At 41.7% G+C, this 15,764-nt stretch overlaps 1 protein-coding gene across 2 annotated transcripts in view; it reads right to left on the reverse strand.

The window, feature by feature from the left end:
* The window catches only part of EFR3A (EFR3 homolog A), a 325,895-nt gene that overhangs the window by 234,180 nt on the left and 75,951 nt on the right, over positions 1-15,764 (reverse strand). For both annotated transcript variants that reach the window (XM_033933620.1, XM_033933619.1), the window contains exon 5: positions 8,157-8,307. In XM_033933620.1, coding sequence (XP_033789511.1) covers positions 8,157-8,307 — 151 coding nt within the window. The remainder of the gene's footprint in view (positions 1-8,156; positions 8,308-15,764) is intronic.

Here is a 15,764-nt window from a genome sequence, read left to right on the forward strand (position 1 = left end):
AACATTCTTCACCCCTCACAATCAGGCTTCAGAGGCAACTACAGTACAGAAACACTACTAGTCTCTCTCCTAGACACAGCCAAACAACACCTAAGCAAAGGCAAAAAAATGCTACTCATACACCTCGATCTCACAGCGGCATTCGACAATTCAAACTCATAGTACAAGTGCTAATCCTAGGACTCCTGGACCACTGTAAAGCACAGTTACTTACCGTAACAGGTGTTATCCAGGGACAGCAGGCATATATTCTCACATATGGGTGACGTCATCTACGGAGCCCCAGCGCGGACGGCTTTTCAAGCAAACTTGATTGAAGTTTCAAGTTTGCTGCACTGCACCACGCATGTGCATGCCTTCTTGCCCACTAGAGGGCGCATCCCCACCTCGTAGATGACGTCACCCATATGTGAGAATATCATGCCTGCTTGTCCTGGGATAACATACTTTACCTGTCATGCCCTATTAACATGCTAAAACCATTACAAACAATCCAAAATACAGCCCTAAGACTAATATACTCACTGAAAAAATACGACCACATTACCTCAGCTTTCCAAGACTCACACTGGCTCCCAGTACAAGCACGCATTCAACACAAATTCTACTGCACCCTATTCAAAGTCCTAAATGGAAATAGACCAAGCTATCTGAACAACCACCTAATCAGAAAAAACACATCCAGACCAAGGAGAACTCAAGCACACTTTACCCCTCCCCTCCAATCAAAGGCATGCAAAGCAAAAAAATATATGACGGTCTACTAGCCGCCAGAGCAGCAAAAATAGACCACCACCTCTCAGATCTGCTGACCATGACGCCCAACTACAAAAAATTCAGGAAAGAACTGAAAACCATACTATTCAAGAAATTTGTCAAATGATCTAACCAAACTGTATCGACACAAACACTAATCAAACATAAATTAGACACAATCTTGGATGAGGAGAATCTAAGGGACCCCAGTCAACACGGATTCACCAAGGGTAGGTCCTGCCAATCCAATCTCATCAGCTTCTTTGACTGGGTAACAAAAAAACTGGACTTGGGAGAATCGCTGGACGTCATATACCTGGACTTCAGTAAAGCTTTTGATAGCGTCCCACACCGTAGACTGTTAAGTAAGATGAAATTGTTGGCGAAATACTAACTGCATGGGTCACTGATTGGCTGAATGGTAGACTTCAGAGGGTGGTGGTTAACGGTATCATCTCTAAAACATCGGAGGTGACCAGTGGAGTACCGCAGGGCACGGTCTTGGGCCCGCTCCTTTTTAACATATTCATAGGGGACCTGACTCAGGGGCTTCAAGGTAAAATAACATTATTCGCCTATGACGCCAAACTATGCAATATAGTAAGCAATTGCAATTTGCCTGATAGTATGACGCAGGACCTGCTTTTGTTGGAAAATTGGTCCTCGACCTGGCAGCTGGGCTTCAACGCTAAGAAATGTAAGGTCGGCGGCAGAAATCCATGCAGAACATACACCCTGATGGGTGAAACCTTGGCTAAGTCATCAACAGAATGAGATTTAGGAGTGATCATTAATGCAGACATAAAAACTGCCAATCGAGTGGAAAAGGCGTCATCTAAGGCAAGACAGATGTTGGGTTGTATCCGTAGAAGTTTTGTCAGCCAGAAGCCTGAAGTCATAATGCCATTGTACAGAGCCATGGTGAGACCTCATCTAGAATATTGTGTGCAATTCTGGACACAGGGTAGGATTAGATCATAAGGGGTGTGGTCACACAATATCACTCATGTTAACCAATCATTAGATTAATAAATGAGATAATAAATATGATTAACCAATGAAAATGTAACATGCATCAAGGTGGGCCAGAGCTGTCAAAGTCCTATAAAAGAGGGCTCCCGGGACCAGAGCTTCAGAACTCTTTGGAAGTTCTCCATCAGTCCGGCCAGCCTGGTGTATGCTCTATCACTCTGTATGCTGTGTGATTTGTTCCTGTAAGCTATTACTAATTGACTATTAAACTTATAATGTTTGAACCAGCATAAAGGGAGTCGAGTGGTCTGTCTGTGAAGGCCTAGGGTCTTCACATCCCAAATGATTTTTACTCAAATCAAGGGGTTTTGAGGCAGAAATAAACCTTTGATAAAAGGATCGACAAAAATCCAAGATAGCAACTGTAAGCGAGTTCATACCAAAAACGATAAAATCTGAAAATAAAAAATAGCAATTTGGGGTTTAAGGAAGTGGGAAACCTGAACCCTACCCTTAAAAACTTTCAAAAATGAGTTTTAGAGAGTTTCCCAGACTACCCTTAAAGTTCCCATAGGTAATAATGGAGGTGTACTCGCAGTCTCTGAAGTGCCTGCCCTTTTCACTACAGCTGAATGGAGGAAAATGATTTTCTGCCTCAGAATAGCTCCAAAATGACCAGACTTGAAGATCTTTGGACTGCCAGTCAGACGGATACCGAATGTAACCCCCTTCCCCATGGATCCTTGCCACACGACCGGGGCGGGAAACATAGCCTGTACCCTGAAACCTCTGACAAGGTCAGTGGGTAAGCGAGCTTCTAGGGGAATGGACCCAGAGTGTAGGAAGGGTGGCACACATCAGGCTAAAGTTTCTCAGTGAAACAGCAGTCCGGCTCTGCGGGACTGCGTCCTTTCCTCCGACAGAAGACCACTGCAAAGGGGTCTCAAGGCACTCAAGCCACCAAAAAGACAAACTAAGTGAAAAAATAAGAAAAAGATGCAGAGCAAATCCAAAAGACTTCTGCACAGATTGCTTACAGAAATTGAAAAACTACAGGGGACTCTAACTCTCTCCCTGAGGTGGGAGGAGCAAAGGGTTCAGAAAAGTGTTTGGATTTCTGCAACTCCCGGATTGCAGGAAGGGATTGAACACCTAGGGCCTGTTTTACAAAGCCACGCTAACGGCTGCAGCACAGTAACGGCCCCAAAGCCCATAGAGATTAAAAGGGCTTCGGGGCTGTTGCCATGCGGCTTTGTAAAACAGGCCCCTAGTGTACTGAATGTGGAAGGGACTTAAGAAAATTTGACATTTTTTCCTGTATGAGGACACAAATTAAAATCATCTCTGGATTTTTCTTTAACAAATATACAAGGAGATATGGCTGAAAAAAGGACAGACATGTAACATAGCAGGGCACGGTGCTCAGGAAAAGATTTATACAAACACACGTTATCACACTTTGTAGTGTTCAGAACAAAAAGAACTCTTTATTAAACAGCAGGGAACAGCCTGTTTCTTCATAAGTTTCCCTTAATGGTTCTTTTCTAAAGAAAAATTTGAAATAATTTAGAATGCAAATCGCTGAGGTCTATAAGATGGTGAGGCGGTATAACAAATGATAATAAACCAGAATTTATTTTAATTTTATTCTTTTAATTTTTCTTTTGTATAAGGTGACTTGTACCCTTCCCTCATCATTCTATGACTTGTGTGAATTTCTTTACTATTTCAACAGTCGTTACTCAGGTACTGAATTGTGAGCCTTCGGAACAGATTGTACCTAATTTTGTTTGTAACCACTTAGACCTGTGATATGCTGGAGCGGGATATCAAATATTAACAAACATAAACATAACAAAAATAACTCTTATTAAACAGCAGTGAAGAGCCTGTTTCTTCTCAAGTTTCCGTTAATGGTTTATTTTCTAAAGAAACAGCTATGCTTTTCAACTTTCCCACTGCTTTCTGTTGACATTCACAGTAGGGCTTGCCATACCCCAAACCAGTCTTTAATAAAGTTGCAAGAAACAGTTTTATGAAGCATTATGGTCAGGCATTAGAATACAGGCAGATTTCTCCACACAGGAAAATCTTACCTCCAGCAGATTCTAGCACACAAACAAAAAAGGCAAGTGAGATGTCTGAATCAACCAGCAATATTTTATTGATGTAGAAAAGTCACTGTATGGTTGTTTGTCTCATCAACAGAGTACAGTGGTGCCTCACACAACGAACTTAATTGGTTCCAGGAGCAAGTTTGTTATGCGAAAAGTTCGTTATGTGAAACGCGTTTTCCCATAACAATACATGTTAAAAAAAATAATTCGTTCTGTAGCATAAAATATGCTAAGATGACATAAAAAAAGATAAATTTTTTGTTATTATTTTTATTTAGATACATCTAAAAACATAATTGTTTTTTAAAACAACACAAAAACTGGGACTTAACTGTTCATTTTTTTTTTTCTTGGCTTATTTTTTGGTTGGCCCGGTGGTTTTCATGTTCTGTGGTGTTAGTTTTTTCTCTTTTTCGGTGCAGTAACATGGCAGCAGAGGTGGTTAAAAGTTGTTTCCGGTGTGGGAAGCGGCAAACACCATCGGGGTTATGCGCTGCAGGGTATGTGGACGCTTCGGGGGAAGATGTAGTAATGGCGCCGGTTGAGTTGGCATTTTCCCGCCCGAATGATGTGCATTCAGTTTCGCTGGCTCTCTCAGTGGATGCAGCCGCATCGGCGGTGCAGGACCCACAGCTGCTTCATACCGTGCTTCTTTCCCTGCTGACATCACTTTCTCTTCTCGGCGGGGTGTCGGCTGTAGCGCCAGTGCTTGTTTCAGCGATAAAGGCCGGTCAGAGGGCAGTTGTTTCTGCAAGGCAGATCTCTGCTCTACTGGCGGGGAAGCGGCGAGAGTAGCTCCGCCCCCCCAACGCATCAGCAGTAGGCGCCGGGCCCCTGCGAGCCGACGGTCCGCCACTGCACAGGGAGCCAGGCGGAGAGAGGGCAGTTAAGCGCGGTGCCTGCGCGGAAGGATGCAGCTCGGGCGACTTCGTTGTGTGAAACGAAGTTCGTTGTGGGAAGCAAGACCTGAAGTTCGTTGTGCGCAGCGTTCGCTGTGCGAAGCGTTCGTTATGCGAGGCACCACTGTATAAGAAGTAAGGTCCCGACTAGGGTCCCAGTTTTGACAGCGTAACCTGCCTTCCTCAGGGAACTTACAAACAACAATCGTTTGCTAACAGCTGGAAGACACCAACATGAGTTTTTGCCGCTGCTTCTCTATGACGACCTCATCTGGAGTATTGTGTTCAATTCTGGTTTCCTTATCTCAAGAAAGATATAGTGGTACTAAAAAAGGTTCAAAGAAGAGCAACCTAGATGGTAAAGGGGATGGAACTCTTCTCGTATGAGGAAAGACTAAAACGGTTAGGGCTCTTCAGCTTTGAAAAGAGACGGCTGAGGGGAGATATGATTCAAGTCTACAAAATCCTGAGTGGATCGATTTTTCACTCCATCAAACATTACAAAGACTAGGGGACACTCAATGAAGTTACAGGGAAATACTTTTAAAACCAATAGGAGGAAATTATTTTCACTTAGAGCAGGGGTGCCCAACACGTCGATCGCGATCGACCGGTCGATCGGGAAGGCAACGCCAGTCGATCTCGTGTTGCCGTTCCAATCGGCCGGCCGATCAGCCTTCCTCTCCCCAAGGTTCCCCACCGGAATCTCCCCAAGGTTCCCCATGCACACTCATTCTTGCTGCGCCCTTCCTGCCTGACTGCCAGAACCCGTCGTCCGACTGGGGGATGATGTCACTTCCTTCGGGAGAAGGCGGGAGAGAGGTCTAGGGAAGTCACGACCCTTGAGAGCTGAGCGCCGGCTGCCCCTGGCGGAATTGACAAGCCAGACTGGAGAAAGGCGGTCGGGAGCAGGAGGTGCTCTGCCCAAAAATGCCGGAGCTGCTGCTGCTGCTTTGACGTCTTGAGCCTGAAAATGGGAAGTTGAGTGTCGTGCTAAAAAGAGACTGGAACGGCTCTCATGGAAGACTGGCTTTTTTTCTTTTCTTTTCCTCGGCCCTGGGGATCCAGAGATTTGGGCCTGCAGAAGCCTCATGCTGACCAGCATTCCTCTCCCCGACATCAATTCTTACATCGGAGAGGAATTTCTGGGCCAGCCAATCGCTGCCTGGCTGGCCCGGAACTTCCTCTCCGACATCAGAATTGAAGGGGAGCAGAATGCTGGTCAGTGCAAGGCTTCTGCATGCAGAGCTTGGTGGGCGGTGGCTTGGAGGCCTGTTCCCCGGTGGCGACAGCAAACCTAGTGGCTTGGGGGAGGGCAGGGAGAAAGAAACAAAGGGGGCAAGCAGGGAGACAAAAAGAAAGTGGGCATGGAGAGAGAGAGAGAAAGAAAGAACAGGAGGCAGGGAGAAAGAAATAAAAAGTTGGGGGAGAGAATGAGGTATGGAAGAGAGAAAGCATATAGGAGGCTGAAAGAAGGAGTGGGCTGAAATCAGAAGATGTCAGAAGAAGTGCAGCCAGAGTGAAGTGAGAAGAAGTCAGAAGAAGAAAGTGCAACCAGAGACTCATGAAATCACCAAACAAAAGTAGGAAAAATGATTTTATTTTCAATTTAGTGATCAAAATGTGTCTGTTTTGAGAATTTATATCTGCTGTCTATATTTTGCACTATGGCTCCCTTTTACTAAACCACAATAGCGGTTTTTAGCGCAGGGAGCCTATGAGCGTCGAGAGCAGCGTGGGGCATTCAGCGCAACTCCCTGCGCTAAAAACTGCTATGTGGTTTAGTAAAAAGGGAGGGGCTATATTTGTCTATTTTTGCATGGTTGTTATTGAGATGACATTGCATAGAGTCATCTGCCTTGACCTCTTTGAAAAAAACCCGGAATATGAATGATAATTAACATTTTCTCTGCCTTTCAGTGTGCTTTGTGGGTTTTGAAAATTTTTTTTATTGTTGGTAGATCATTTTGACTTGGTCATTTTAAAAGTAGCTCGCAAGCCCAAAAAGTGTGGGCACCCCTGACTTAGAGAATAGTTAAGTTTTGGAATGCGTTGCCAGAGGATGTGGTAAGAGCGGATAGCGTAGCTGGTTTTAAGAAACGTTTGGACAAGTTCCTGGAGGAAAAGTCCATAGTCTGTTATTGAGAAAGACATGGGGGAAGCCACAGCTTGCCCTGTATTGGTAGCATGGAATGTTGCTACACCTTGGATTTTGGCCAGGTAATAGTGACCTGGATTGGCCACCGTGAGAATGGGCTACTGGGCTTGATGGACCATTGGTCTGACCAAATAAGGTTATTCTTATGTTCTTATATTCTCATTTAGCGAGGAATTGTTGTTTGTAAGTCCCCTGAAGATACAGTTTGTGCTTATACTCTTATACTCTGTTGATGAGACAAACAACCATACAGTGACTTTTCTACATCATGAAAACATTGCTGGTTGATTCAGGCATCTCACTTGCCTTTTTTGTTTATGTGCTACAATTCGAGGCAAGCTCTCTCTTCTGTTCATCTGTACTCCAGCAGATTTTATCAGCAAAACAGGTCAGCTTTTCTAGCTCTTATGTTCTCTCTGGTGGCCTCCATATGCAGCAAAGCTGGTCCACACATACAGTCCAGATACCCTCAGCCAAGCTGTCAGTAACTGTTTCCCCTTATACAATCTTTCTTTCTCAGCTCAAGTGGAGTTAGCTCCCCAGGCTTCTGCCATAGCCACGTCTAGGGAAAAGATAGGATGTCCTTTTATGTGCCATAGAGGAGACTAATTAGGGAGAGGTCCCTGGTGGAAGAGAAACACCTCCATGCTGAACCCCGCCCCCTGACTCAGAAGGGTTACCTTGTTAAGTTAGCTCAGCACTGAGCTATAAAGATCAGTGCAGCCTGGGACATGTAGTCTACTCAGTCTTGGACTGGCAGCCCCTGCTATATGGAGGTGGAATGGTAGATTAGCAGAAGATAACCTCTTACTCTTCCCACAGGACAAATAAAAAATAAGTAGAAAAGTAGATATAAATTGGAATACATTTTATAGAAACCTTAACAGGAAACAGGAAGCTTTAAAGAAGCATAATACCCTACTTTCCTCCCATTAGAGATAGAGAGGCTCCTTCTAACATACTGTAGTTTCCAATTCAATTTACATCCATGAATGATTAATACTTCTAACTTTATGTAAAACAGGATATAAAACTATAAAGACATAATTAACACATAAAAATAATAGGAAACAAAGATCTCCTCACTTCTCCAAATATGGCTGTATGTTTGTTATTCACTAAAAAGTAATTAATGAAACCTTTGTCAGGTCTACCTACCCTAAATAATCTTGCAGAAGCAAATTAGGAGAATAAAACGACTTACAGAGTGGGAAGTAATTATTATCAGAATTTACATAAGTAAAGCATACTCACAGAATTGGTCCCAAAAACTTGTAGCTTAGGTTCCCCTGACTCAAGCAACTTGGCTACCATGTGAAGAAAGCTTTCCACAAATGGTTTAATGCTCTGAGAATGGCAAGCCATCAGAAGTTGGTCCAAGGCCTCCATAGCAATGAAAACATTCCTGCAGGTTGAAGGCATTACCAGTCAAAAGGTCAGTTGTATGTTTGCTTCTCAATACGTAGTAAAATAGTAGTTGACGATAATTTGAATGGTTAATTTGTGTACTATTCTTGTTAATATATGTCTGCTCTTAGCCACGCAAGCTTGAGTAACTACCAGATGATACACTATCACTCAGTTATGTTTTATCTGCTTCATTCCTTGGTCCTCTTCTATTCCTGTAAATGAGCATACAAGTTCCTATATTAAAACCAAAATTACATCCCTTCAATGGTGTTTTTTACCAATTTTTCAACCATGTTTCTATCAATGACCTCTAGATATCTGTCTCTAGCATGTTTACTATCTGCTTTGTTGGTAGGCTATTCCATAGATCTCCTGACTTCTAAGCTGCCCTTCCTTTAGCTTCAAATTATGACCTTCCCCCCCCCCCCCCCACTTCTGGTACAATGCACTCTGACAGAGATCTGAGGCTGTTTTCCACAGCCACTGCTGGGTCAGACCCAGTGGTTCATCGTGACCAGCAGTCCGCTCATGCGGCGGCCCCCTAGATCAAAGACCAGTGCCCTGAGACCAGCCCGTCATCCGTTCCGGTTCAGCAGGAACTTGTCTTATTCAAGTTTCAAGTTTATTATAACATTTGATTAATCGCTTATTCCGAATTCTAAGCGATGTACAAAGTGATAAAAATTACAAAATATAGGAAGACAAACATAAAAGAGAAGAACCATAGCTACTTATACAAATTAAAAATAATTAAAAATTGTAGTAATTAAAAATTAAAAACATAAACGACAAGTTTCATAACTACAAATACATAATAATAAATTAAATTACATGCACACGAATAAAAACATAGGGAAAACTCGGGATGAAATACAATCTTGATATAAAAGTAGAACAATTAAGGTTAAAAACAATAGGAAGGGGAATAAAAAACAATCGAAGTAGTTAAATATGGATTAAGAGCCAAAAGCAGTTCAATTAAATGTTGAATGCATCTTGAAAAAGAAGACTCTTTAGTTTGCTCTTAAATTTTTCAAGATTCTTTTCCTCTCTCAGATGAATTGGAAGAGAATTCCAGAATTGGGGAGCTGTGACAGAAAAAATAGTCTGCCACTGCGTATTAATAACTTTAAGAGAAGGGATGACCAACAAATTTTGGTCACTTGACCTCAAGAGTCTAGGTGAAGTATATGGAATTAAAACCCTAACTTTGTTTTGAATCCCTGGAGAGTGTTTTCCCCTATAACAGCCTCCGGAAGAGTGTTCCAGCTTTCCACCACTCTCTGGGTGAAGAAGAACTTCCTTACGTTTGTACAGAATCTATCCCCTTTTAACTTTAGAGAGTGGCCTCTCATTCTCCCTATCTTGAAGAGGGTGAACAACCTGTCTTAATCTACTAAGTCTATTCCCTCCAGTATCTTGAATGTTTCGATCATGTCCCCTCTCAGTCTCCTCTTTTCAAGGAAGAGGCGGCCCAGTTTCTCTAATCTCTCACTGTACAGTAACTCCTCCAGCCCCTTAACCATTTTAGTCACTCTTCTTTGGACTTTTTCGAGTAGTACTGTGTCCTTCATGTACAGTGTCCTTCATGTACGGCGACCAGTGCTGGACGCAGTATTCCAGGTGAGGGCGTACCATGGCCCGGTACAGAGACATGATAACCTTCTCCAATCTCATCGTGATCCCCCTTCTTAGTCATTTCTAGCATCCTATTCACCCTTTTCGCCGCAGATGCGCATTACGCGGATGGCTTCAACCTGTCGACCAGCACTTCCAAATATCTTTCCTGGGGGGGTCTCTCCAAGTAACGCCCTGGACATCCTGTATTCGTGTGTAAGATTTTTGTTACCAAAATGCATCACCTTACACTTATCCACATTGAACCTCATTAGCCATATCACGGCTCATTTCTCAAGCATGTTTATGTCACGTTGCAGATCTTCACAAGTAGTCATTCAAGCGGAACCTTGTCGAACTCCTTCTGAAAATCCAGATATACAATGTCGACCAGCAATGGTCGCCTTGGATGCCAGTTTGCCTCACCAAGCCGAATTTGTTAACTCACAAAGATGATCTGAAAGGCGAAATCATTCATTACTTCTAAGTATCGAAGGATAGATCTCCTCACATCCAATACTTTTCAACATTGTCATTCTTCTAGGATCCCTTGGGCTATAAAGCAGATAGCCTGACCTCTTAATATGAAATACCGAGACCACCTTTGGTAAGAACGACAGCACAGTTCAAGTTATCACTCCTGCTTCTGTAATCCTGAGAAATGAATCTCTGCAAGACAAGGCCTATATCTCTGAGCTTCTTCCCTCAGAGACAATGGACACAAAAAAATGCAGTCTTCCCTGTCAAATTCAGCAGAGATGCCTCCATAAAGGACTCAAATGGTGCCCTGCTGAGGCCCCTCAGTACGATGTTCAAATTCCAAGATGGAAACAGCTGCCTTAATGGGGGTCTCAATCTGAATGCCCCCTTCAAAAATCTGCCTATATCCTGTAGGAAGACTAAAACTACTGACACTAATGCACTGCTGAAACAATCTCCAGGCCTTAGCATATGCTGCAATAGTTGATGATTTCTTTGCTCTGAGGAGGGTAGCCATAACCACCACCGAATAGCCTTTCCTCATGAGAGCCTCAGACAAGAGCCATGCCATAAGACCAAAGTGGTCTGGATTTTCTAGGGGAACTGGACTCTGAGATAGGAGATCCACATACAAGAGTTGCTTCAGACATTTGTCCCTTTGCAGGTGCACCAAGTCCCTGTACCATGGTTGTCGAGGCCAATTCAGAGCCATCAGGATTATCTACCCTTCTACCCTTGATGGCTCACTATCCGTCAAATGACGCTGCCTATCATGGGCTATGGAGGAAACACATATAGCAGGTCCTAAGCTGGTCACAGCTAGACCAGGGCATCTAGGCTTTCGCTTCCTGTCTCGACTCTTCTGCTGAAAATCAATTTGATTTCTTGTTGTCCTCTTTTGCCATGAGGTCAATCACTGGGTGCCCCCAGCGTCTCACTATGCAATCAAATTCTCTTTGGGACAGAGACCACTCCACCAGGTGTAAAATCTTCTTGCTGAGATAACTGGCTTGTACATTGTCTACTCCCTCTACATGTGCCGTTGATATCGCTTGTAGATGAAGCTCCACCCACTGAAATAGTAGCTGTGCCTCCCGATTCAGAGGAATGCACTTGGTGCCTCCTTGTCAATTGATACAGCTGTAGCATTGTCCAAGAACACACATACAGCTTTGCTCTCCAGTTTCTTCTCGAGTGTCAATATTGCTAAACGAATGACCCATAACTCCAAATGGTTTATGGACTACTTCATCTGTGATGGGGTCCTAAGGCCTTGAACTGGGCGCCCTAGGCAATGCCCTCCACAGCCATAGAGACTGGCATTGGTCGTCAGGAGAACCCAAGAAAAGATCCAGATCAGCACTCTTTCCAGGAACTCTGGCCTCAGCCACCAACTTAAGCTTCATCAAGCTTCATGACTGACAAGATCAAAAGCACTGCTTAGATCAAGTTGTATAATAAGAGCACTAGAACCTTTGGTAAATAAAGCAAGTAAATGATCTACCAAAGATGCTACCATTGTCTCTGTACTGTGTAAAAGGCAGAATCCAGATTGGGAATTATGCAAAATTGAAAATTGTTCTAGATAATCTGCTAGTTGTAAATATAGTAATCATTCAAGTAGTTTAACAAAGAAATAAATGTAAACTTTAGGTTTGGAATTTGAAACTAAAGTGATGGGTTCTCTCTGGTTCTTAATAATTGGGATGATAATTAAATGTCCCTTATTCGTGGGAAATTCATCATTAACTAACTTGTGACTTAACCACTCAAAGAGATTTTTCTGGAATTTTAAGGGTGAAACTTTTAAAATTATAGGAGAGCAGGTATCTAGAAAACAACAGGAATCTACTCGTACATATTTTTATATAGATTTTTGAATTGGTTCTAATCTGGGTTCTTAAAAGAACTCCAATTCAGATCAGAAAAACATGCTTCTGAGATGTTAACTGTCATTAAACTGTGATAATTGTTTGATCCCTGACAGGAAATTCTTAAATTAAGCAACTTTGAACTAAAAAATTGAGCTATCTCTTCCGCAGAGGGGGGATTGTCCTGTGGTGCTTGTACAAGGGAATAGATATTAAAAATTAAAGATACTAATTTAAATAGTTCTTTTGAATTTATTGTTCTGTGTCCCATTCTAGCTGAATAAAAGTCTCTTCGCTTCTATTTTATCTTCATCTTGTAATTGTTCACCTCCTTTCTCCATAAGGCACAATCCTCAGCCCGTTTGGTTTTTAGCCAGTTCTAACTTTCTAATTGAATGTTTACGATCTAACAATTCTTTGTCATACCATTTGTCATGTTTCCTAGTCTTTTTTGTAACCAGACCTTTTGGAGCAATATAGTCTAAAATTATGTTACTTAAATTATTCTAGTGGTTATAGAAAGTTATAGGAGTTATTATACTACAATCCAAATCAAATTGTGCCCTGAAATCAACTGGGCTGACTGGACCTCTTTGCATGATCTTATTAGGCTGTAAGCCAATTTAAATGAAATCTACATTTTAAATGGTCTGACCAAGGGGTTGATTCTCAAACTTTGATGACAAAGTAGACAAAATATGGTCTCACCTTGACTCTGCCATGCTGCAGACATCATCCCTCCATGACTCAGATAAAATAATTTAAAATACAACAGGGAACCTAACTCACTTTGAAACTGTCTCCCACAATGATATTGCCAAGATACAAGATGCTCTTCGTTCCTCCAGCTCCAACCTGGACCCCTGTCCGCCTCACCTCCTGGTGGTGGTGAAAGACACCTTTGTAGACTTCATCCTTCTTCTCACCAACACCTTTCTACAAACAAGCATAGTACCTGCAAACTGGAAGTCAGCGGTCATCAGACCGATCCTGAAAAAAACCATGCTTGGCCCTAACTTGCCCAGCAACTTTAGACCTGCCTTTACCCTACCCTTCGTCTCCAAGAGTCTGGAAAAAACAGTATTAAACCAATTGCACTACATCCAAAGGACACCATATCCATTTATCAATTAACTTTAAAACTTGCAAATTCACAATAAAAAAACAAATTATTAATGGTGAGATGGAAAATCTGTTGTATTATCGGCTGCCAACCTGTATGTTTTTACTACTATTACCTTTTATTATTCATCAGAGAATAGTACAAAGAGAAATGTGATACAATATGGCATTCTACATGTAGGTCTCAGCCAAAACTGCAAATATAGAAAGTATGGATAAAACAAAAAACTGTACAGCAAGACAATAGTTCCCAAAATCAAGTGGTAAAAAGTGAAGCTAAGAAGCTAGATAGGTAAATAAAAATATAGAGCCATTCCATGTCAAGTGGTCTAGAACTCCCCATTTGACCATCTCAGAAATTGATAAAATTATTACTGGAAGTACAATAGGATATGCAACGAATATGTGCAAAGTCTAGAGCAGGATATCAACTTCTTCCAAAGTTAGGGGCCTCGTTATTGGGGCCACTTATTTGGTTCCAAGGAAGATAATGAAAAAGCATCAACTTTTGGGAAAAAATGTCAGATTTTGGAAAGGATGGTTGCTTGACCAAGCTAAAAGTCATATTTCTAGTACATAGTTTTGTGTTGAATCCAAATATACCACTCAGCTCATTGGTGCATGCTTTGGTGTATCACTGGGGGATCACAAAGTTGATGAAAAACTGTCATGAAATGACCCAACATAACTACCGAACCGAATGCACAATAGGGCTCAGATTTCAGGAAATGGAAGAGGTTATGGCCAGTTACTGCCTCCTAAACTTTTAGGTACACTGTACTTTTCTGAGATAAATCTTTATTACCTATATTACATTTAGGGGTCCTTTTACTAAGGTGCGCTAGCCATTTTAGCGCGCGCTAAACACTAACGCGTCCATAGAATATAATGGCATCTATCTATCTATCTATCTATATCACGCCTTAGTAAAAGGACCCCTTAATGTCATTTATCACAACTGTACATCCTCCAATCTCTTTCTTTCTTGCACCATTTGAAAGAGCAATATTTTGGCTACAAAACTCACCAAGTCACATTTTTGGACTACTATTCCTTGTAGTTTAAAATAGGCCTGAGATTTAGACAGGCACTGGAATAATGAGAGAAACTTTGAATTGGAAATTTATGGCTTTCTAATAACTATAAATTTTATTGGGATGAAAAATCAAGTGATCAAAGAACAGTATGGTGCGGAAAGAGTAACAATTTCAAAGATATATCGCGTTCCACAATCACTTTAAATGCTGCTCATCAAGCCGCTGGCCCGAGTACAATGCCTTGAATTTGTCGTGAATTGCCTTCCTGTTGAGGTTGCCATTGGAGCGTCAAGAACTCTGAAATCTACACAGTATCATGTTATGGGCCAATGAAAGGACTGAGCAGGGCTTTGTGGATGCTAATTTTGAATCATAAGATTATTTTGACTATATTAACTTATAAACCAAAGCACACTGATATCTAATAAGTTGTCCAGTTAGATTTTGGGCAATAGGCTACTATGTCACTAAATTTTGTTAAAATTGGAGATGTGCAGTTAGGAACCTTTTATTGAACTTGAAATGATTCAACAACAGCCAGATGTCCATTTTGAAGGGCCATTTAGAAGAATATGTGAAAGCAGTGGATGTCGTAACCTGAGTTATCATGGCAAGCCCAACAAGCTTAACTGCATCACGCAATTTCACACCTCTATCTCATTTGCATATTATACAATAGGATGCCAAAGAATGTATACACGTGCGAATAATGCATGCATTTGAGACCTAACTTCTTGCCAAAGCAAGGCTGGGTCAAATATGAAACAGAATGGCTTTTGTAGCAAAAAAGATGCTCTTTTAAGCGATATAAAAAATTGCATGATGTACGGTTGAGATATTTGGACCCAGAAAAAGCACTAATATAATTTCTTTGTGTAATTATATATTTGTTTCAATTGGCTTTAAAGCCTCCTAATGCAAATCTTGTGTGCATGCCATGTGCCTTGACTGCTGGTACAGTTATGACTTGAATTGAAATACAGGTCAGGAGCAATGAGGAGTCAAAATTTATTTTATTTACATTTATTTAAATTTATTTTATAACATTTTTTGCCTACTTTGCTGGCTCATAAATGGAAGGTAAGCTAATGTTACTATACATTCCAAACTTTGCACATGAAGTTAGTGCCAGGGTTTGTATTAATCTCTTGGAGGGGTTATTCAATTCTCTTAGAGGCTTTGTTGGGCTGTAGTAGCTGGGAGAAGTTGACATTTTGCATTATGCAGAGCACACAATTCCAAGTGTGACCTACATTCAATAGCTTCTAGGTCTCAAACCAATAGAGATCCAGCTGAAAATTTGTACATGGTTTCATTTAAGGCTA

Source organism: Geotrypetes seraphini, chromosome 2, assembly GCF_902459505.1.
Source record: "Geotrypetes seraphini chromosome 2, aGeoSer1.1, whole genome shotgun sequence".
NCBI classification, from domain to species: domain Eukaryota; kingdom Metazoa; phylum Chordata; class Amphibia; order Gymnophiona; family Dermophiidae; genus Geotrypetes; species Geotrypetes seraphini.